This window comes from Herpailurus yagouaroundi, unplaced genomic scaffold (genome assembly GCF_014898765.1).
Source record: "Herpailurus yagouaroundi ecotype Mexico unplaced genomic scaffold, PumYag 191, whole genome shotgun sequence".
Lineage (NCBI taxonomy): Eukaryota > Metazoa > Chordata > Mammalia > Carnivora > Felidae > Herpailurus > Herpailurus yagouaroundi.
The window spans coordinates 5,888,781-5,913,209 of NW_024412422.1; the positions used below are offsets into that span (position 1 = coordinate 5,888,781).

The 24,429-nt window shown below is 41.1% G+C and overlaps 1 protein-coding gene and 1 long non-coding RNA gene across 6 annotated transcripts in view; one reads left to right on the forward strand and one right to left on the reverse strand.

Moving 5' to 3' along the window:
* The window catches only part of TAOK3 (TAO kinase 3), a 180,670-nt gene extending 165,955 nt beyond the window's left edge, over positions 1-14,715 (forward strand). For 4 of the 5 annotated variants that reach the window (XM_040443748.1, XM_040443750.1, XM_040443749.1 and 1 more), the window contains 4 exons: positions 4,627-4,866; positions 6,324-6,536; positions 12,714-12,896; positions 13,962-14,123. In XM_040443748.1, coding sequence (XP_040299682.1) covers positions 4,627-4,866; positions 6,324-6,536; positions 12,714-12,896; positions 13,962-14,123 — 798 coding nt within the window. Of the gene's footprint in view, positions 1-4,626; positions 4,867-6,323; positions 6,537-12,713; positions 12,897-13,961 lie in introns of all 5 variants that reach the window. The other variant, XM_040443751.1, reaches the window with a different exon arrangement.
* Positions 14,716-15,330: 615 nt separating this feature from the next.
* LOC121010261 (uncharacterized) lies at positions 15,331-22,569 on the reverse strand. Its single transcript, XR_005781065.1, has 2 exons — positions 22,104-22,569; positions 15,331-15,599 (listed from the first exon to the last, which is right to left on the reverse strand). It is a non-coding gene; the product is annotated as an uncharacterized LOC121010261 (long non-coding RNA).
* Positions 22,570-24,429: the final 1,860 nt, after the last annotated feature.

Sequence of the window (24,429 nt, forward strand, 5' to 3'; positions counted from 1 at the left end):
TCCCACCATATTTAATCTTTGTATCATTTCAGCTTCAGATTCAAATTCCTAGGAGGGCTACTCTCTGATTACAGATAGGGCGGAGGAGTTTCTCAAGCAAAAAAGAGGAGCCTGTTAACAAGAGAAGGGAAATGGATACTGAACCTACAAAAATGTCTAGCATACTCTTTTGTAACTCTTCTCTTTCTTTTTCTCATTTACTCTCTAGGACATACAGCCCTATGTGGTTCTTTTTAACCATTAATAGTAAACTTGGGGGTATGGCTATAAAATTATTTATTTAATGACATACTTCTCAGTGGATATTTTGTTGACGTTTTATAATATTACTAACAGTGCCACAGGGAGCCTCTTTGTACACAGATCTTTTTACATGTATGCAAATATTTTGTAGGGTATATCCTCAGAAGTGGAGTCTCTGGGTCACAGTGTATATATGTAAATTTTTAATAGATATTGCCAAACTGCCCTCTATGGGTTTTACTCCCACCAAAAAGAGCACTTGTCTATTTCTTTGCCAAAACTGAGTATGAGCAATCCTTTTAATTAATGGAAACGTTTAAAAGGACCACCATAGACTGGGTTGAGCCTCTTCCTCTATCATCACAGACACTCGCTATTTTCTAACCAGTTATGAAACCAAGAACTGAAACTAAGAAAGCGTTAAATGTCATAGGCTAACAACATCTCCATCAAAAGTCTGAACTCTACTTTTTACTCAACCTCATCGGGCACGAGGACAAAATGTTTTACTTGAGCGAGATCAACTCGCTTTAAAGAAGTCAGTCGCACTTGGATCGTGGCTGGGAAGGGTTTATTATGGGACACGGCCTGGATTCACAGCTTACACAGGACGTAGGGTCTTACATAGTATGGTGATGTGTTCAGGGGCCGTGGTGTATGAAAAGTACATGTGTTTTGACACTAAGCTCTCTCTCAGCTTGGGGAGATGCACACAGCGTGTGATGTGAGCCAAGGGAAAGGGGGCCCTTGTGTCTCTCAGCTTAAACCGCCTCCAGGGCATATAGGCGTGGAGTGCGTTGGTGGGCAAAATCACTTGTACATTAAATCTGCTTTTGTTTTTGTTCAGCTCACTTTATTTAATTGGTATGAGCTAAAGGTGTGCACACAGGCGCACAGTACGTTGTGTCATTTGTACAGATGAAACAACCACTGCATCGTGTCTAGCCAGAACAGAGGGATTCTTCAGAATATTGTGTCACAGGCTGAAAGACAGCGTAATGCAGGAAAACGTAAACCATTCTCTGGGACATCTTTTAATGGGAACTGTTGAAAATCCCCAAACCTGAGCTTTAGCCTTAGTTCTGCTTTATGGAAATTGAATGATCTTATGTTAGTCTCTCAATTCCCAAATGTTTTACTGTCATATGTAAAAGGGGTAAGTCCTTGCAATCTTAACACCTCATAGGGTTGCAGTGGCATGGAATGAGATGCAAGAAATAACCTTTAAAAACTGAAAGCACATTACACGTTTTTACGTGGGCACAGCAATAGGCTCATAAAAAGTCAAAATAATAATAATAATAATGGCAGCTTATCAACTTATGTCTCAGCAACCCAGATGTATGAATTAAAAGGTAAAGGGAATAACTTAAAATTGTTGACAGGAAAACGATTTCATTATCGTGTTTCTCTCACTTTTTAAATCATTTATAAACACTAGATTTGAGATATTATATGCAAATTTTCACTTCTGAAAACAGAAAAATAATAATGATACGTTAATATGTTCCAAAGCATGTTCTTATGATCTTTCATTTCTTCATAAAGAATCACAGTTCATGGTGTAGGTACTGTTATCCTCACTTTACACCTGAGGAAACTAAAACATATATTAAAAGACGTGCCCAACATCATACATAATGACTGACTCACACACCCTGATTATTTTTCTGTCGATTCTCAAACTTTACAATACATCAGAATTAGCTGGGTGGCGTGTTATTAAAACCAGTCACCTGTAGCCCTGGCATTTCGGATGCAGATATCCTGTGGCTAGCATCCTGAAACATCCCGTTAGACATAAAGGAAACCGTTTGATTTCTTCTGAAAGTGTTGTTTGCTTTGTCTTGTATTTTGTCCCCCCCATATGTTTCGGGGTTCTGGGCAGCCCAGACTCAGTTTGGACTTCTCAGTGTAGGAAAACATGTAATGAAATAAATGTCCAGTATTGGGAGACCTGGTACTCAAAGGTTAAAAATGAAATAGTAATCTAGGGACAGGACCTCTACCAATTGAAAGGGCTTTCCTTGGCTTTTCTCTTGGTCACTGGCCTAGAACAGCTTTAGTCTCTGAGGCCTCGCCATCCTTTGGTGCCACCTAGGGGCCAGTTATTGATTTTTAAAAGAAGACCGTTTGATGGTCCAGGTAGAGGAAAAATAAAACAAGGGAAAGCAAAATGCAGGAGGGAATGGGGAGCGATGCTCTAGGAGATTATCTTTTTCCCTTAAAACAAATACAAATTGCATTTATACTTTAGATATTTCCCCACTAGCAAACATGCTCCCTGAGGGGATGTACTTGTTCATGGCTCTATCCCTAGTGCCTACAGCAGTGCCTGACACATAGGACGTGTGCAACAAATATTTGCTGAATAAACAAATGAATGATTAGTGACTTTGCTCCAGTAATAGATGCTGCGCTGTTTAAAGGACTTCTCTTCAAATGCATACAAGGCCCAAGTATGCAAGATATTCTCACCAACACCAATATACAAATGTTATTGATATTGTGTGAAAATAAATGACTTGCATTTTCTCCCATAGTGGATGCCATCAGAGAAGAGAGGCACTCTTGTTCTAACTGAAAGTCCAACTCACAAGCCTTCTTCTTTCCTTGACCTTCTTAACTAATAGTTAACCTCTGCAGAAATCTTACAGCATAAAGTTTGCCTCTTTTATAGCACTTACCACTTTCAACATTGTTCTTTCTCTTTTTTTTTTAATTTATACATAAAACCTACTTCCTTGTGTTAATTAAGGTTCTTTTGTCTGTATGTTAGTAAAATTTATTTGAGCTCGTTTAAGCAAAACCAGGGAATTCATTACAGAAATATAGAAATATTTTGTAAAACCCAATAGCAATAATACAGCTGGTGTACAGGACAGCTTACCAGTTAGGAATATGGGCATCATGATATTCCCTGCATGTCTGTCTTCTCTTTCATTCTTTATGTTCTGAAGTCCAGCCTTCTCTAACCCTCAGCCCACATAGCAGTGGGTGGCTACCACATATGTAGTTTTTATATGCCCCTCGGTTCCAGCCACACTTAGAGGTTAACTGTCTCTGCATCCCAATTCCAAATTCCCAGGAGAGAAAACGGATTGATTCACTTGGCTGTGAGTTGAGCATATAGCACTTCAACAACTGTGTAGTACAGTTCCCTACTAGAGTGTTAGCAAGCTGAGGACAGAATCATGGCTTAGTAAACATTTTTAAGTACCCAGAGCACAGGGTTCAGATCTTGGATATGGTGCCATTTAGGAAATATTCTTGAACTGGTGAGTGACAAGATATCACCCGACTACCTCTCTCTCTCTTTTTTTTTTTTTCTAGTTTTCTTTCTTTCCCCCCTTAAAGACAGAAAAACAAACGTACAAGGCAGGACAAAAAGTAAAAGAAAAGGAAGACAGACAGACATGAGTAAAACTGGAAAGAACAGAATGATTTGATCCAGAAATCATTAAACAGACTAATGGAAAAAATGGAAGACGAGAGATCTCATCTGTTTTTTCCCAGCCTGCCCTTACTCTGAGATCTTTTTTTTTTTTTTAATGTTTACTTATTTTTGAGAGACAGAGGCAGAGCATGAGCAAGGAAGGGGCAGAGAGAGGGGGAGACACAGAATCCAAAGCAGGCTCCACACTCAGCACAGAGCCCAACGTGGGACTCGAACTCACTAGCCGTGAGATCATGACCTGAGTCGAAGTTGGATGTTTAACTACCTGAGTCACCCAGGTGCCCCTACTCTGAGATTTTAAAAAACAGATCATTGGCCTACCTCTAATACATGCAAAAACGAGGTTGTTTTTTTTTCCCAAGAAAACTAAGAATATTGCAGACATTGCCAGTTTAAGTCTGTGATTTTCAAGTCTGACTACACGTTAGATTCACCTAGAGAACTCTTAAATATAGTGATGTCAGGGTCCCACCCCCGACAGTTATCAGGACTTCAGGTTGTAGGATTGAGGCATCTTAAGCTTGCAAAAGTTCTTCACATGATTTTAATGGGCAGCCCATATTGAGAACCAGTGGCGTAACTGAAGAAAAATGTACTTAGATCTCTCCAGGAGACCTCACCTGAGGAAGGTTCATGGCAGCTCTAGGAGATAAGAAGGGGTCAGGTGGAATTAATCCCACTTTACAGCTGGTGTAGTTGTGATGGCTGTGAAGTTGCCCATCTTGTAAAGTGATGGACCCACAAACAGAACCTAAACCTCCAGGGACAGTTAATCTAATCTCACTGAGTTGTGCTGCCGAGCGCTAATGGGCTTAATTAAGAGACCGTTAGTAGTGCCATTCCTCGCCATCTCTCGCTTAGTGGTGCATTCCTTCTAATTCACCTCCAGTCACCTCTCGCCATGTATCTTTTGCTCCTGAATGCAGGAACTAAATAAAAAGAGGACCCAGAAGGAGATGGAACATGCCATGCTAATCCGACATGACGAGTCTACGCGAGAGCTGGAGTACAGGCAGCTGCACACGTTACAGAAGCTACGCATGGACCTGATCCGTCTACAGCACCAGACTGAACTGGAAAACCAGCTGGAGTACAATAAGAGGCGAGAAAGGGAACTGCACAGAAAGCATGTCATGGAACTTCGGCAACAGCCAAAAAACTTAAAGGTAAGAGGAAACGGAAGTGGTTCCCTATTTGTGCTCCAGGACACAGTTGTGCTGGATTACGTAGTCCGTGCGCCTGGAGGACTGTCAGATGTGCCTGGGCAACTCCTCAAAATTACGAATTTCTGGGCCCCACACCCACGGAATCAGAATCTCCAGAAGTGAAGCACAGAGGCCGTATATAACACGCCTGAGGAGATGCTGCTTTGGAAACCATTGTACTGGATGATCTCTCCATTTTTCTTTGTATAATGGCCTGCAGTTTCTCTGACCCCTTCATGTCCTGCCCTCTTTAAAATGGTAAATTGCGGACAAACAGCAGCCCGTGGTTCTAATCCCAGGAGATGAGGAAGTTACCTAGCACGTGTGTGGCAGAGAGATTTCATCTGTCATGCTGGATTATTCGTAGTAACTACATTGAGTGCTTCTATATTGAGAAAGACTAAAGCTACATCCAAGCTTGGTAGGAAAGAGTATGATTGAGTAGTGACATCTGCATGGGAGTGAAGAGTGAATCTACATGTGCCAGACCCTGCACTAGAGATTTGGAATTCCTTTGGGCCTCGCTGCCTGCAGATAATTTTAGCTGACTGCTGATTCACAGGCTCTGTGGACTAAGCCATTGCTGTATGTCAAGGGGGTCGCTGTCAGTGTTGACAGAGATACAAGGCCAGCCTCACAGTGGCCATGCTCCTGCCTAATCTGCCAAATCCTAACCTGTCTAATTAGTGATCTCTGTCATCACAACTCCAAGTGTTTGTGATATGCACATGTGACCATGAGGCAACCTGATGAACACCTTCGGGACTCAAGTAACACGGCCTACCTCCTCCTTGCCAAAATGCATATTTGATATTGCCACGTGAAAGTCTAACTTTTTCATGGGGGAAGAAATCTAAAATCACTTTTCCCTTTACACTTAGGCTGAAATCCAGTGGCATTGGATTATGATGTGAGGTATTATCCAGATGTTCTTTGTTGATTTGTCAAGGAAATGCAGAGCAGTGACAGCCAGCTTGTACATTGCCACCCCCTTTCTCACCTGGAAATGGGTTGGGTGGGGGGAGATGACCAAAAATCATAGGGGGAGAAAACAACAAACAATAGAAGACACCGAAGATTTTGACTTGGAAGCCATTAAAATAATGAGCAGGCTTTCAACAAACTAAGCTTTGTAGTTTAGTTCAGTAGTTCTACAACCTGCTTAGAGTTGTGATCTCCTTGTAGTGGTTCATTTTTTTAAATCCGTCTGTAAATTCAAAATTACTTCTATGTATTTCATATAAGACCGAAAGTACTGGTAGTTAACTCTTATCTGTGTCATATGTATTATTTTCATCATTACTGACTAGCAATGTGGGTCCCTGCACCAAAAGACAACGGGTCCCAGCACCTGTATTGTATTGTTACAATGGAAGTTTTCTGTATTTACTAATGTATTTGCGTTTTTGTCTGCACAGGCCATGGAAATGCAAATCAAAAAACAGTTTCAGGACACTTGCAAAGTACAGACCAAACAGTATAAAGCACTCAAGAATCACCAGTTGGAAGTTACTCCAAAGAATGAGCACAAAACAATCTTAAAGACACTGAAAGATGAGCAGACACGAAAACTTGCCATTTTGGCAGAGCAGTATGAACAGAGTATAAATGAAATGATGGCTTCTCAAGCGGTAAGTGGTTAGGTTTGGTGCCACACCTTCAAGAGCTTTGGGAATCGAGAAAATTCAAGATCCAGCCTTTTGTTCCCAAGATGATTCTTGCACAAATTTAGGATATTGGCGTTTTTTCTGCCCAAAGAACCGAGGAAGTGACGACGCTGAATAAAGCCAAGCCAATGTGGATACTTGCTGGAGTGTGTCTTGTAAGACAGAGCTCAAGGCATAACATGCTAAATCAGACCCGTGGCACATAGGGACTTTGAGGGCAAGATGGGATAGATACTGCACATAATATCATTTTTTCACTCATCAAAGATCGTGCAACTAGTGTCACACATGAATGAGTAAGACACACTCACGCAGACACATTCATTCAATACACTTTTACTAAGCATCTGTGTTCAGCACTCTGCTGGGCTCAGAGAGAGTCATAAGCTAGAGAAACAACAGTTGGTTCTTGTCTTCACACTATTTGTTAGTCAAAAAGTCAGATAATTAAGCGATGATAAAAAAGCATAATAAGTGCTTTGCAGTGGGAGGTATGGGGAGCTATGGGAGGATGAGTAAGAACAGCTAATCTGGTCTAGGGAAACCTTCCCAGCAAGAGCCAAGGAGCTTGAAGGAAAGTACTGAAGGAAACAGGCACCATGGAAAGGGGCCTACATGGGCAAAGACCCAAAAGATGGAAAGTGTGCATTTGGGGACTGAAAGAACTTCGGTTTGAATACAAAGTTCCAGGAGGATGGTGGGAGCCCAAACTGGAGAGGTCATAAAGGTCTTGGTAACCCAAGGATGGGAGGTTGCCTGTGATTCAGTGAAGTTTTCCCAATGAGATGAGTCTTAAAGAGTGATCATTTGTCAAACAGGCGGAAAAGGAAAAAGTTATTCCCAGCAGAGGAAACAGTAAATGCAAAGATGCAAAGCCTCAAAGAGGACAGCACGTTTGAAGAACAATGAGTAGTTGTTATGGCAGGGTATAAAGGGAAGCAGGTGAATAGTTGGGGATCAGACCCTGAAAAGTAAGGAGTTCAGACATCATTCTATTAACAGTGGAGAGCTGCTGAAGGCTATTTTAAGAAGGAAAGTGACAGGATCAGATTTATGGTCTAGAAACATACTGGCAATAATGTGGCAACTGTAGGTATAAAGAGACGGTTAGGAAACCATTATAACCCAGGAACAAAACTATTGAAAGCCTGAACTGAGAATATGCTCCTGGAGATGGTGAGGAGGCAGAAGGATTTGAGAAACATTTAGAAGTTAGAATAGATGGAGCTCAGTGACTAATTTGGGAGGTAGGTTTAGTAACAGTGGAATGGGTCATGATTTTAGCAAGATAGAAAAATAGAAGGAAGGGTGAGTTTGGATGCTGGGCAGATAATTGACCAAGTTGTGGACGTGTTATCTGAGCTAGATGGGTATCCAGGTAGAGAGGTACAGAGATAGAAATCTATAGTTCAAGAGAGTGTTAGTAGGCAAAACAAATAACTAGGCATCCGTGTTATGTTAGACGGGGAAGTTGCAGCTGTTGGGAATACCCTGTCCTTCTAGCGACAGGAGATTTTTATTAGGAAGAGGACCAAGGGAAGAGTTGTGGACACCACCATTTGAGAGCAGAGTAGGAGCAGACCAAAGAAGGTGAACAGTCATTGTGGGAGGGGAACTGGAGAGAGCATGTCATAGACACCAGAACAGAAGCTTCTAGCTGATCATTTCAAATGTGGCAGAGAGACCAGCCAGACCTAGCAGTGGATTTGTCCAGTGAGTGTCACAGACAATCAGTGGAGGGGTGGGAGTGAAAGACATTATAGTGCGTTGAAGAACGTGATTATAAAGTGAGATAGAAACTTTATAACGAATGAGATTACTTTTCCCAGCTGCTCATCAGTGAAGGACAGGAGAAAGAACTGTAGCTAGAGGAAGAGACAGTTGAAAGAGGACTTCTGTTATTTGGGAAAGGCTTAAACATGAGGTTGAGGGTAAGAGTGTATTCATTCATTCATCCATCCGTCCGTCCATCCGTCCATCCGTCCATCCGTCCAGTAAGTGTTTATTTTTTTTTTTTAATTTTTTTCAACGTTTATTTATTTTTGGGACAGAGGGAGACAGAGCATGAGTGGGGGAGGGACAGAGAGAGAGGGAGACACAGAATCGGAAACAGGTTCCAGGCTCTGAGCCATCAGCCCAGAGCCCGACGCGGGGCTCGAACTCACAGAGCGCGAGATCGTGACCTGGCTGAAGTCGGACGCTTAACCGACTGCGCCACCCAGGCGCCCCCAATAAGTGTTTATTGAGTGCCCTACCATGCCCTAGGCATCCTGGGGTACTGCAGTAAGACAGTCATCAATCATGTCTTCTTGGAATTTATGGAGGAGTGAGGAAGCAGGTCGAAAGAGTCCTCTCTGTGTAACGGCAGAGTAAGTGCAATGTGCCAACAATGTAATCAGGAGCATAGGCTCGTCTGGAGAGTCAGAAAAGGCCTCACAGATACAATGAGTATTTAAACTGAGGTGTAGGGAGCACATCTAGGCAAAAGGAACTGTATTTGTAAAGATAGGAGCTTCTGAAGAGCTCAGAGTCCATTATGTTTGGAATATAGAGAACGAGTCAAAGACCAAATGAGAGTAAGACTGGAGGGGTAAATAGGGGCCAGATCACACAGGGGCCTGTAAGTTTTCTTAAGGATTTTGTTCTTTATCCTAAAAGCAATGGGAGGCCATAGAATAGCATTAAGTGGTGGGGGGAGGGAAGGGAGACTGACATCAGATTTGCATTTTTAAACAATCAGTCCAGTGACAGGCAGAGAATGGCCTGGAAGATGGTCAGATGGATCTCAGGGGATGGTGTGTATATAGTTGCTGCTTTTACCTGGGCAGGAGCAAGTGGTGGCTAGACCGGAAGGGGGGATGGGATGGAGAAAGTGATGAAATTTGAGAGAGAAGCAGGAGGTGGAAGTGAAAGCATTTAGTAACAGAGTGGACACAGAGAATGAAGTAGATTAAGGATGACTCCCAGTCTCTAGTTTGAACAAAACAGTAGATGGTGGTGCCACTTATCTCTGTGGTAAAGAGGGAAGTTGAGCAGCTTGGGGAAGAGGGAAGGGAATGATCATTAGCTAATATTAGTCATGCTGAGCTTGAGGGCCTGGGCACCATCCAGGTGAAGATGTCTCTAGCAGACCAGATAAGCTAGTCTGGGCCTCAGGAGAGAAGTCTGAAATAGAGGTGTAGAGGTGGGAGTCATCCGCATATAGATGGTAATGGCAGCCTTGGGAATAGACGAGATTCCTTAGGAAGAGAGGTTAGAGGAAGACGTGCGCCCACGTATAATGGCTGGAAGGGAGGGAGTAACTGGAAAGGAGAGGAGGGAGGGAAAAACCAAGAAGCTGTGGTATCTCAGAAGACAAGAGAGAGATTTCCAGAAGGAAAAGGCAATCCATGGTATTAAATGCTGCTGGGAATCAGGTAAGATAAAGACCCCTTGCCATAGAAGTAAGGAGCAGGATGAGAAAGTACAGGGAGAGGTTCAGGGGTAGGAGAGGGGAGAGAGAATTGCTAGGGACATAAAGGCCGATAGGATTTTCGTCTTGTTCATCTTTGTGTTATTAGCATCTGCAACAATTCCTGGTTGGCATACACCAAGTGCTTGATGGATGATTGTTATAGAAGACGGACAGAATGGGCTCCAAGAATATAGGTTCACGGTTCCCTTGAATAAAAGGAAGGAAATGCCCTTTCTTCTGAGGCAGGGAGGAGATACAAGTAGGCATGATAAATGCTGCTATCCTTTACTGACTCCTTACCATGTGCCAGCCACTATTTTGGATATTTTTAAGTGTTATTTCATTCTTGTGAAACCCCTTTCACCTTTGAAGTAGTTACTGTTTCAACCCCAATTTACCCGCAAGGAAACTGAGGTTTATTGAAGTAAAGCCACTTGCTTAGGGCAAGAGTTGGCAAACTGTTTCTGTAGAGGGGCCGGTAATAAATATTTTAGTCTTTGTGAACCACAGGGTCGCTGTCACAACTACTCAACTCTGCTCTTGTAGTGCAAAAGCAGTCCTGGATGGTACATAAATGAATGAGCATGTCTGTGTTCCAATAAACCTTATTGACAAAAATAGGCAGCAAGTCAGATTTGGCCCTTGGGCTATAATGTGCCAGCTCCTGGCTTTGGGGCTCACACAGCGGTAGTTAGCTGAGTAGTGATGAAGCTGGGATTTGACCCCATTTCGGGAGGAGTTCGTAAGCCTGGCCATATTACGTTATGAAGCTGCCATCACCTCCTTTCATTCACATTAATCCACTTCAGGAAACAGACATGGTATTTACCTACAATTCATTAAAACATTTTAATGAGTTTGATATGTGCAACTTTGGGATGATGAACAGCAGATACTGGAATATCCTCTCTGATTTCTAGGCTGGCACTTTTACAGAGCAGAGCTGGTACGGAATAACATAGTTACGGGCATTAATAATAGAACGCCGGAAAGAAGAGAAGATGGAGACGTTCCAATGGTCTAAACTGCCCATAGGACGAACCTCTCACCCACTGGGCCAGGGCTCATAACAATTAACAGAAACAAGTAGAAAAGAACAGACTTTCATTCCCTTTATTGGTGAGGAAGCTCCCATATTGAGAGGGAATTGATACATTTTATTGGGAGCCAGTAAACCCTTTGGCATTTATCTGTAAGGCTGCTCCTGCTGCAGACTGTCGTATCTTGTGTCTCTTCTCCCTTCATTTGGGAAAATAAGAAAAGAGGTTTCCTCTTCAGCAGATTTTAGTGAAAGCTGGGTAGGATTAATTACTAGAAAATACCATGGAGATATGATTGTTGTTTATTTTATGTTCATGTGATATACTTCTCTAAAGTACTAAAGAAGACACTGTGCAGATAACTTCCTAAAACTATTCTAACAACATACCAAAAGTTTCTTAAGATATTGAAATATATTGCTAATTGTCAAAAATTGCACCAATTAGGGAAGGGAGTGTAAAATGGAGAATAAGTGTCTTGGCGAAGTGGTCTGTGTAGAAACATGTGGATAAATTCAGTGTTGGCAGAACTACCTAATTCAAGGATTCTAATCTCTTAACTTCCCAGCTAAACTGAGGGCCTGATAGATTTAGACAAAACCAAGCCTAAGACAGGAGGATCATCAATCTCAAAACATAGTCCCACTAATAGCCCCAAACCTTCAGTTATGCTCATTGAAAGGTTGCCATTTGTGCTGGCTGACTTGGCCCATTCCCCATACAGGATCAGTAGCGTGGTATAATAATACAAAGTTCAGGAGCTAGAGGGAGCAAGGGGCACTCTATTGGCCTACTTTATAATCTGGGCTTTGCCGTTTCAACCCCAAATGTGCTCCTTGAGATCATCATGGCTATCTTCTGTGGGGAAGAGATTTTGAACCTTGGCTATCTTCTGCGGGGAAGAGTTTTAGATTGGCTGGCCAGCAGGACAACTTGTATGGCCAGCAGTAAGGACCGCCATCACTTGCTAGGATCATAAGTGTAACTGTGGGATAGGCCCCAAGTGTAATGGAGATTTGACTCCTTTTTTAGAGCTAAGGATATGTCAATGTATGGTGGTTTGAGAGTTAAAGATACGTAAGTATGAAAATGGTTAGTCAAAACCAAAATGATGATAACAGCTACTATTTACTAAGCGCTTGGTATGCATCTAGAACCATGCCTAGGATGTCATGTGAATTCCTTCATTTAATGTTCATACCAATCTTAGACAGTAGGAACTATTACTGATATTTTCTTGAGAGGAACAAAACGGGACCCGGAGAGGTAACTTCTCAAGGTAACACACCCGAGCGAATCGTGGAGCTAGACCTCAAGCTCGGGAGTCTACATCCAAAACCCACCGGCTTCATCACTGGGGCACGTAGCCCTCCTGACTCCTGCTACTGTGGTTTTAAGAAAACCAGTTTTTCTTAAGAAAAGAATGTGTTTGTTTTCTTAAGAAAGAATGCTTTAGGAATGTGTTTGTAGAACTTTGTAGCCCATGGGGCAGAACGCACTGTTTCTGATTTCTAACTCTGAATGTACCCGGGGCCTCTGGTGTTCTGAGGGGGTCTGTTCCACTCTACACAAGGAGGCATCTTCCGGCAGGCAGCAGGCACTGTGAGCCAGGGATGAATTACAGCGTGTGTCTTTTGTGCCCCACAGTTGCGGCTCGATGAGGCGCAAGAAGCTGAGTGCCAGGCCTTGAGGCTACAGCTACAGCAGGAGATGGAGCTGCTCAACGCCTACCAGAGCAAGATCAAGATGCAGACAGAGGCACAGCACGAGCGAGAGCTCCAGAAGCTGGAGCAGAGGGTGTCTCTGCGCAGGGCACATCTTGAGCAGAAGGTACGAAAGCACTACTCTGGGTCGCGCACAGCTGCGCGGAGGATGGGCCCTGGCCCAGGGAGCTGCCCTTCGCGGAGCCCGGCCCCTGCACCTAAACCGGGCGCTGTTCACTCATTATCTGCTGTTACACTCCTAGGACCCCTGAGAGGTAGGCCTGATCTCCATCCCACAGGCAGGATACTAAGGCTCCAAATGCTGAAGTTACCCGCCTAAGTCTGACCCCACAGCCTAAGTAAGCTCTTTCTATTACCCTGCTAGGAAACCCTGTGCCTTCACAGCCAGGAGAACAACATGGGTCACCCGGTAGTTGATAGGACACATGTGAAAGGCACAATGAGCGGATAGCATGGCTGCTGAATGGTACGAGGAAGCCAGATGCGGATTTGTTTTTTTATTTCCAGCTATTTCTAAACCGAAAGAAATCACCAGCAGGGCTCTTTAAAAGAAATTAAAAGGAAGAGAAGCTGATATTGCCCCGCATAATAAATGTTATCAGAAGTGAAATAGTCATTGCTGTAAATATTGCTGAGGAATAGGAAGTAGAAAAGATTTCATAAAGCATCTAAAAGCTGTTAAGCATTTATTTGCTTAACCAGTTATCTGTACCTTCTTCTGATACTTCCCCGAGACCAACGTAAGAGACTATTTTCACAGCTCCTGTTCTAGAACTAAATTGCTAATGACCCAGGGGGCATTTGGCTCTCTATGGGAAAGCAGCACAGTCTAATTGTGCTTGAGTGTCTTTTAGCTTCTCCTGAGCCATCTCCTGCTGAGACAGGACACTGACCCGGATCAGCCAAGCTGCTTGGTCTGCTAAAATGATAGCGCCGGCTCGCCCCAGGCGGGCCCCAAACATTGTTACTCTTGTGAGCAGATTTTGAATATAATGGACTAGATACAAGACATTTATCCCAGGATTCTCCCAGCCTTCCCCAGTCTAGTTTACGCTTAGTTCCTGGGTGTGCGTTCGTCACACGTGTGCATGTGTGTGGATGTGTGTGTTTGTGAGCGCCTGCAGGGAGACCCCTGCCACTAAGAGCGGCTCCTTGCTTGTGCTTTTTTCAGATTGAAGAAGAGCTGGCTGCCCTTCAGAAGGAACGCAGCGAGAGAATAAAGTACCTATTGGAAAGGCAAGAGCGAGAGATTGAAACTTTTGACATGGAGAGCCTCAGAATGGGATTTGGGAATTTGGTTACATTAGATTTTCCTAAGGAGGACTATAGATGAGATTAAATTTTTTTGCCATTTACAAAAAAAAAAAAGAAAAAAAAAGAAAAAAAAAAGAAAACAGAAAAAAATTCAGACCCTGCAAAACCACATTCCCCATTTTAACGGGCGTTGCTCTCACTCTCTCTCTCTCTTACTCTTACTGACATCGTGTCGGACTAGTGCCTGTTTATTCTTACTCCATCAGGGGCCCCTTCCTCCCCCCGTGTCAACTTTCAGTGCTGGCCAAAACCTGGCCATCTCTTCTATTCATAGTACACGTCACAGTATTGATGTGATTCAAAATGTTTCAGTGAAAACTTTGGAGACAGTTCTAACAAAACAATAAGCCAACAACAACAACAAAAAAGTGGGTATATATTGCTTTAAGCAATCACTCATTACCACCAATCTGTGAAAGTAAAGCAAAAAAATAAAAATAAAAATAAAAATAAAAATAATAATAATAATAATAATAATAAATGCCAAGGGGGAGAGAGACACAATATCCGCAGCCTTACACCTTAACTAGCTGCTGCATTATTTTATTTTATTTTATTTTTTTGGTATTTATTCATCAGGAATAAAAAAAAACAAAGTTTTATTAAAGATTGAAAATTTGATACATTTTACAGAAACTAATTGTGATGTACATATCAGTGGTGACATATTATTACTTTTTTGGGGACGGGGGGGTGGGCGGGGTGAAGAGATCTTGTGATTTTTAAGAACCTGCTGGCAAGAGTTTAACTTGTCTTCAGCATATTCTGATTGTATCATAATCATTTTCTGCTGTTGCAGAGGATGTGAATACACTTAAGGAGCTCACAGAATCCCAGTAGCACAAATTGGGCTTTGGCAAATCGTGTATTTTGTGTATAGAAGGAATTTAAGGAGAGGTATTACTTATTTTCATATTGTATTTTAACTGTTTCTCTGATCAAATTTTTTTACTTCCTCCTCCTATTCCTCCCCACCTTCCTCCTTTTCCAATTCAGTATTTGGAGTTCAACACTGTCTCTCAATCAGATCATCTGGATCTTTTTCTTTATTTCCCTTCCCCTCCCTGAGTCCCATAACTTGGTCATAAATATTGCATTATTCACACTTTCAAACTGTGTATTTTCTTACAATAAAAAATGATGAAAAAAAAAAGGCTTTACTTCTTTTGCATGCACTTTAAAAAAAACAAAACAAAACATTTTTCAGGTTCCAAGGAAGAGCATGATAACTGTCAGAGCTTTTAATTATATTTGTAAATAAAAGTGTTCATCACATCGCCTTGCTGTGTTATTGTAGCAGGAAGTTTCCCTTCTAGGTTCACCAGTTTGTAATTCAGAGGGAGACCTGCCCTCCAGAAATCATTCTCCGTAGCCCTGGTTGCTTCTTGAAGAAGAGCCATCCAAGACTTTCAGGTAAAGCTGTATCTTCCAAGTTCTTCTACAGGGATGAAGATAATGTTGCACTGTTTGAAGTGGTCAATTGCTCCTTTTTGCCCTTTAGAAAAAGGCACGTGTGCATGCATGTGCGCACACACACACACACACACACACACACACACCAATGTGCCAGTCATACTTAGGCACATACACTGCAGAGAAAGAAGCAAGCTATTAAGGAGAGATTATGACCAAACATGTGAAATGATCCCACTGTAATAGTAGATCCCCTCAAATTCTGATTTTATTAGAATAATTTTATGTACATAACAATGAGGTGATAAAATATATAACTTTTTTTGTAATGCTTATTTATTTTTTGAGAAAAAGAGAGAGACACAGGCAGGGAAGGGGCAGAGAGAGGGAGACACAGAATCCAAAGCAGGCTCCAGGCTCTGAGCTGTCAGCACAGAGCCTGACGTGGGATTTGAACCTACAGACCATGAGATCTTGACCTGAGCTGAAATCAGATGCTTAACCAACTGAGCCACCCAGGCGCCCCTAAAATATACAACTTCTAATATATGGTTTTGGGGTCAAGACATTTTCAGGAAAATCTCTTATTTTTATGGTCCTAAGTCCTGGATGTTGAAAATTTATCTTTAGCATGATGACCTGAAGATCATTCTTGTGTCCTACAGAATGTTCAGTCATCATTAACAAATGTGACCAGTCATGTTCACTCTGACAGACTAAAGCAGAGAGATATACTCAAAAAATTATAATTATCAACCATAAAACCTTTGATAATTATCACCCAGTTTCCTAGCAGCTTCGTTCATTGAAGTTTCTATATTAGGCACCTCAGAAAATAACACTGGAAAGGGCTGGAAAGAATACTCATAATTGTCCATGAAAAACAGGTAACCTGTATTGCATGCTTCTGCTTACTATTTGATGGGACACTACATTAAGCATTTTACAGATGAGGAAATAAGCTCAGACCAAGGGAAAGTGGTGGCCGTGGAGTATGAACTGAGACCTGTCTGATTCCAGAACCCACACTCCTAAGCATAGGTCACGCTGCCACTCAGAGGACATATTATATCATTAGTAAGGCAGAAAAACTTCCCATGGTTTGTTTCATGTCCCTCGGGAGTGAAAAAAAAAAAAAAAGCCATCTAGCTAGCCTGTGAAAGGGCTTATTTCCATGAGATTGTAAGTGCTGATCTTTATAAAAGTTCCTCTTCCACAAGTTTATCGGTGATGTGCCCCAAGGTAGAGTCACCAGAAAGAAGGAACGTGAGTCCCTGCTCCTAACACCTGGAATAGACTGAGTCTTCCACCTCCTAGGACCTACATGAGGAGGCAGTGAGAAGAGACAGGAAGCAGAACGGCAGCAAGAGAACAGGAACAAAAGTGGTGCTAGGGCAGCAGTGGAGAGCCTGTGTCCTGTATTCTTCCAGCATATACTAATCTCCCTGGAAAGAAGAAAGTATTGCCGGTTCATCATATGTATGGTAAGGACTGCTTATGTTTGACTTGCAACTATTCATTCAATGCGTACCTCATAGGTCCGGTACAATGCCAGAAAACAACGTCACAGCATCAGTGTCTCTCTTTTTTTTTTTTTTAATTTTTTTTTCAACGTTTTTTATTTATTTTTGGGACAGAGAGAGACAGAGCATGAACGGGGGAGGGGCAGAGAGAGGGAGACACAGAATCGGAAACAGGCTTCAGGCTCCGGGCCATCAGCCCAGAGCCTGACGCGGGGCTCGAACTCACGGACCGCGAGATCGTGACCTGGCTGAAGTCAGACGCTTAACCGACTGCGCCACCCAGGCACCCCCATCAGTGTCTCTTAAAAAGGTAAAGATGCTTGCCCTCCTGGAGTTTACATTAAGGGGTAGGAGGAAAATGATAACAATAATGATAATAAATTACCTTACACAGTCATAAGTGCCATAGATAAAGGAAAAGGGGAACGATAAGGGGGTACTAGAAGTGCCAAGATCATATTTTGCTCATTCACTCAAGAAATAGTTATCGAACATCTGTGTGCCTGGAGGGTGTGGCAGTAAACAGGTCCCTACTCTGTAGGAGCTCATGGTTTAAATCTCCACTGAAACAAGTAAGTCAAGGGACTAGGTTAATCAATAGTGGACTAAGACAAGCCATGACAATTCAAGTGGTGGGTACCACCAGGAGTTGAACTGAAACAATTACAGTCATAGGGAATACCAGACAACACTTACCAGTGATGTTGAATTGAGTGAAAAAAAAAAAATTTTTTTCTTGAATTTGCCACCATCTGTAATTATGTATCTGTTGAAAAAGCATATTCCAGGGGTGCTTGGGTGGCTCAGTCAGTTAAGGATCTGACTGTCTTGATTTCAGCTCAGGATCTCACAGTTTGTGAGTTGGAGCCATGCTTTGGGATCTATGCTGACAGTGCAGTACAGAGCCTGCTTGGGAATCTCTCTCCTCCCTCTCTCTGCTCCTCCCTGGCTTGCTTTCTCTTTCTCTTAAGAATAAATAAACTTTAAAAATCCTTGGAGTTAAAAAAACAAAAACATATTCTGGGGCAAGTGGAAACATGCCCACGTAAGAACACCACATCCCCCTCCAATTTTAATGGAGTAATGGATTTTGTCAAAGAAAGGATAAGGTATAAAAAATATATTTTTATTCTAGTTTGGCATAGTTTGGCATAGTCGCATGCAAGTCTTTTCCACTGATTACAACTAAAAACTAGACCAAACACAAAAGAAACTATCTGAGGACCCTAGGGGGAAAAAAAAAAAGCATGTGGATTGTGGAAGAGTCACCTAGACAGAGGAATGAAGGTAAAATAAAATCATCCTCAGATGAAGAAAAATGAAGAGAATTTATTGTCAGCAGGCCTACTCTACAAGAAATGCTAAAGGAAGTTCCTCATAGTGAAGGAAAATGATACCAGAAGGAAAAACTTGGATCTCTGGGAACGAAGGAAGAATAACAAATGATAAAAATCTAGATAAATAAAAGACTTTTTCCCGTCCTACATTCTTTAAAATATATATATATTTGAAAGCAAAAATTGTAACATCATCTACGGAGGGTTTTGATGTATGTAAATGCAATTCATGTGACAACTATAACAAAATTTGGGGGTCAAGGACCCATATGGTTGCCATGCTTCTACTTATTACGTGAAGCTTATACTTGTTACAAAATGAAGAATTTTGTATTCTTCTTCTAAGCAGATTATGAAAAATTAGGTATGTATATTGTAATTCCTGGAGTAACTACCAAAAACAAAAAGAAAACCTAAAGAGGCATACCAGTCCAAATTCCAATAGGTAAAATATTCAAATAATCCAAAAAAAAGGCAGGAAAGGGAAAACAGAGATTTAAAAAGAGGAGCAAACATAAAACATAACAGGGTCAACCTGAATCCCACCATTAGCAGGAATTACATTAAATATTAGCAGTCTACGGGGTGCCTGGGTGGCTCAGTCGGTTAAGCAGCCATCTCTTGATCTCGGCTCAGGTCATGATCTCACGGTTCATGAGTTTGAGCCTCACATTAGGCTCTGCACTGATGGAGTGGAGCCTGCTTGGGATTCTCTATGTCTCCCTCTCTCTCTGTCTCTCCCCTGCTTGTGTGTTCTCTCTCAAAATAAACTTAAAAATATATATATTAACGGTCTCTAAATAATCCAGTTAAAATTGACAGAGTGAATTTTTAAAAGGACTATATGCTATCTATAAGAGACAAACTAAATATTAAAGACACAGATAAGGTGAAAGTAAATGATTGGGCCCTGGAGTCTTGTTTTTTGGAAGATTTTTGATTACCAATTCTATTTCTTTACTGGTTATGGGTCTGTTCAACTTTTCTTGTTTCAGTTTTGGTAGTTTAAATGTTTCTAGGAATTTGCCCATTTCTTCCAGATTGTCATTTTATTGGTGTATAATTGCTCATAATATTCTCTTATTATTGTTTGTATTTCTGCTGTGTTGGTTGTGACCTTTCCTCTTTCATTCTTGATTTTATTTATTTGGTTCCTTTCCTTTTTCTTTTTGATCAAACTGGTGAGGGATTTATCAGTTTTGTTAATTCTTTCAAAGAACAAGCTCCTGGTTTCATTGATCTGTTCTGCTGGTTTTTTGTTGTTGTTGTTGTTTGGCTGGTTGGTTTCGATTTCTGCTCACTTTCTGCCTTTATGCTGTTTTTGTGTTTTATTTGCTGTTATTTTTCCAGTTCTTTAAGGTGTAAGGTTAGGTTGTGTATCTGAGACCTTTCTTCCTTCTTTAGGAAGGCCTGGATTGCTATATACTTCTCTCTTACGACCGCCTTTGCTGTGTCCTAGAGGCGTCGGGCTGTGGTGTTATCATTTTCATGGACTTCCATGTACTTTTTAATTTCCTCTAAAAACTGAGAGCTTTCCCCCTAAGCTCAAGAACATGACAGGGATGTTCACTCTCACCAGTTATTCAACATAGTCTTAGCCTCCAGTCAGACAACACAAAGGAATAAAAGGCATCCAAATTGGCAAGGAGGAAGTCAGACTTTCACTCTTTGCAGATGACATGATACTCTATATGGAAAACCCAAAAGATTCCACCAAAAAACTGCTAGAACTGATCCATGATTTCAGCAAAGTCGCAGGATATAAAATCAATGCACAGAAATCAGTTGCATTCCTATATACCAATAATGAAGCCACAGAAAGAGAAATCAAGGAATCAATCCCATTTACAATTGCACCAAAAACCATAAAATACCTAGGAATAAACCTAACCAAAGAGATGAAAAATCTGTACACTGAAAACTATAGAAAGCTTATGAAATAAATTGAAGAAGACACAAAAAAATAGAAAAAGATTCTCTGCTCCTGGACAGGAAGAACAAATATTGTTAAAATTACCCAAAGCAATCTACATATTCAATGCAATCCCTATCAAAATAACACCAGCATTCCTCACAGAGCTAGAACAAACAACCCTAAAATTTGTATGGAACCAGAAAAGACCCCAAATAGTTAAAGCAATCCTGAAAAAGAAAAACAAAGCTAGAGGCATCACAACCCCGGACTTCAAGATGTATTACAAAGCTGTAATCATCAAGACAGTATGGTACTGGCACAAGAACAGACACTCAGATCAATGGAACAGAATAGAGAACCCAGAAATGGACCCACAAACATATGGCCAACTAATCTTTGACAAAGCAGGAAAGAATATCCAATGGAATAAAGACAGTCTCTTCAGCAAGTGGTACTGGGAAAACTGGACATTGGCATGCAGAAGAATGAACCTGGACCACTTCCTTACACCATACACAAAAATAAACTCAAAATGGATGAAAGACCTAACTGTAAGACAGGAGGCCATCAAAATCCTAGGGGAGAAAGCAGGCAAAAACCTCTTTGACCTCGGCCACAGCAATTTCTTACTCAGCACATCTCCGGAGGAAAGGGAAACAAAAGCAAAAATGAACTATTGGGACCTCATCAAAACAAAAATCTTCTGCACAGCGAAGGAAACAATCAGTGAAACTAAAAGGCAATGGATGGAATGGGACAAGATATTTGCAAATGACATATCAGATAAAGGGTTAGTATCCAAAATCTATAGAGAACTTATGAAACTCAACACCCAAAAAACAAATAATCTAGTGAAGAAATGGGCAAAAGACATGAATAGACACTTCTCCAAAGAAGACATCCAGATGGCTGACAGACACATTAAAAAATGCTCAACATCAGCCATCATCAGGGAAATACAAGTAAAACCACATGAGATACCACCTCACACCTGTCAGAATGGCTAACATTAACAATTCAGGCAATGACAGATGTTGGTGAGGATGCAGAGAAAGAGGATCTCTTTTGCATTGTTGGTGGGAATGCAAACTGGTGCAGCCACTCTGGAAAACAGTGTGGAGGTTCCTCAAAAAATTAAAAATAGACCTACCCTATGACCCAGCAATAGCACTGCTAGGAATTTACCCAAGGGATACAGGAGTACTGATGCCTAGGGGCACTTGTACCCCAATGTTTATAGTAGCACTCTCAACAATAGCCAAATTATGGAAAGAGCCTAAATGTCCATCAACTGATGAATGGATAAAGAAATTATGGTTTATATACACAATGGAGTACTACATGGCAATGAGAAAGAATGAAATATGGCCCTTTGTAGCAACGTGGATGGAACTGGAGAGTGTGATGCTAAGTGAAATAAGCCATACAGAGAAAGACAGATACCATATGTTTTCACTCTTATGTGGATCCTGAGAAACTTAACAGAAACCCATGGGGGAGGGGAAGGAAAAAAAAAAAAAGAGGTTAGAGTGGAAGAGAGAGCCAAAGCATAAGAGACTCTTAAAAACTGAGAACAAACTGAGGGTTGATGGGGGGTGGGAGGGAGGAGAGGGTGAGTGATGGGTATTGAAGAGGGAATCTTTTGGGATGAGCACTGGGTGTTATATGGAAACCAATTTGACAATAAATTTCATATATTAAATAAAAAATAAATAAATGAAATAGAGGATAAACAACAAAGAAACCATCCAAGCCAAAAGTTTATTCTTTGAAAAGAGCAACCAAATTGACAAATTCCTGGCTAGACTTACCAAGAAAAAACAAATTGCCAGTATCAGGGGTGAATAGGGGAGTTATCATCACAGATCCTACAGATATGAAAAGGATAATGAGAGAAAACTATGAATAACTTCATAGCAACAAATTTGACAACCTGAATGAAATACACTTATTTCTTAAAAAACCAACTTAACCAAAATTGACACAAGTAGAAATAGAAACTTAATAGCCCTATATCTTTAAATTTTTTGAATTTGTCATAAAAAGTTTCTCCAAGAAAAAACTTCAATTCCAGACAGTTTCACTAGTGAATTCTATCAACATTCAAGGAAGAAGTAACACAAACCTTACACAATTTTTTTCAAGACATAAAGAAGACAGGATCACTACCCAACTTGTTGTGTGTATATGTAATATCAAAACCTGACAAAGAAGGGGAGAGGGACAGACAAAATAGGTGAAGGGGATTAAAAGGTACAAACTTCCAGTTATAAGTAAGTCATGGAGATGAAAAGTACAGCATAGGAAACACAACAGATGGTGACTACATTTGTGGTAAGCACTGAGTAATGTATAGAATTGTAGAATCACGTACACCTAAACCTAATATGACATTGTATATCAACTATACTTCAATAATAAAAAATCTGGAAAGACTTTATCAAAAAAAAAGCAAAATATAAGTGAATGTACCTTATAAATATGGATATAAGATTGCTTAATAAAATATTAGCAGATGGAAACTAGCAATATTTTAATTTTTTTTAAATTTTTTTTAACATTTATTTATTTTTGAGACAGAGAGAGACAGAGCATGAATGGGGGAGGGTCAGAGAGAGAGGGAGACACAGAATCTGAAACAGGCTCCAGGCTCTGAGCAGTCAGCACAGAGCCCGACGTGGGGCTCAAACTCACGGACCGCGAGATCATGACCTGAGCTGAAGTTGGACGCTTAACCGACGGAGCCACCCAGGCGCCCCGAAAACTAGCAATATTTTAAAAGATTTGTATTACAGGACGCCTGGGTGGCTCAGTCAGTTGAGATTCTGACTCTTGGTTTTGGCTCAGGTCATGATCTCATGGTTCATGGGTTTGAACCCTGCGTAGGGCTCTGTGCTGACAGTGCAGAGCCTGCTTTGTATTCTCTCCCCCTCTCTCTGTCCCTCCCCCACTCACGTACTCTCTCTTCCTCTCTCTCTCAAAAATAAACATTAAAAAAAAAGGTTGGTAGTACACAATGAACAAGAAAGGTTTATCTCATAAATACAAAGTTGATTTAACACTTGAAAATCAATGTAATCACTATATTAACAAAATAAGTGGGAAATTCATGAAATCATTTCAGTAGAAGCAGAAAAAGCATTTGGAAAAAGTTCTACATCCATTCATTAAAAAGATAAAAACCAAGAACTCCTAGCAAATTAAGAATAGCAGGAGGGGCACCTGGGTGGCTCAGTCAGTTGAGTTTCCGACTTCAGCTCAGGTCATGATCACTGGTCCATGATTTAGAGCCCCACATCAGGCTCTGTGCTGACAGCTCAGAGCCTGGAGTCTGCTTCAGAATCTGTGTCTCCCTCTCTCTCTGCCCCTCCCCTACTCATGCTCTATCTCTCTCTGTCTCTTTCAAAATAAATAAATATTAAAAACAGACTGAGGGAGGCTATCCCCCTATTTCTAAGCTTATAATATCTTTTCCTATGTATTCTTTTCATGTGATCTTCTTGCGCATACACTTGACCTTCTTTGGTTGGGTTGTTGACCTTTTTCTGAATCATTTTTGAGTCTATACCTGTCCTAGACCAGGAAACTAACATACTACCATAATTCCTCATTGATTTTTCAGTCTCTATGAGTGAGAAAGTACTGTGGTTAGCAGAGAAGTCTCAAAGAAAACAGGAGTTTAGAGAGAAAAGAGTAAATTATTAAAACAAAATTTTTTAAACACTTATTTATTTTTGAGAGACTGAAAGAGACAGAGCATGAGCAGGGGAGGGGCCCAGAGAGAGGAAGACACAGAATGTGAAGCAGGCTCCAGGTTCCAAGCTGTCAGCTCAGAGTCTGACATGGGGCTTGAACCCTCAAACCGTGAAATAATGACCTGATCCGAAGTCAGACGCTTAACAGACTGAGCCACCCAGGCTCCCCTCATCTTAAATACACATAAATACCAAATTATTAAAATGTTTAAAGTTTGAGAAAATCAGTTAAGGGCACGGGGAGAAAAAGGTACTTTCATGTACCATTGACGTTGAGTATAAGCATGACATTTTTGGAGGGTGGTTTGTCAGGATCAGGACTAAAAATGCATATACCCTTTGACCTATTTATATGGTAGAAATTTACTAAATTACTTGCAAA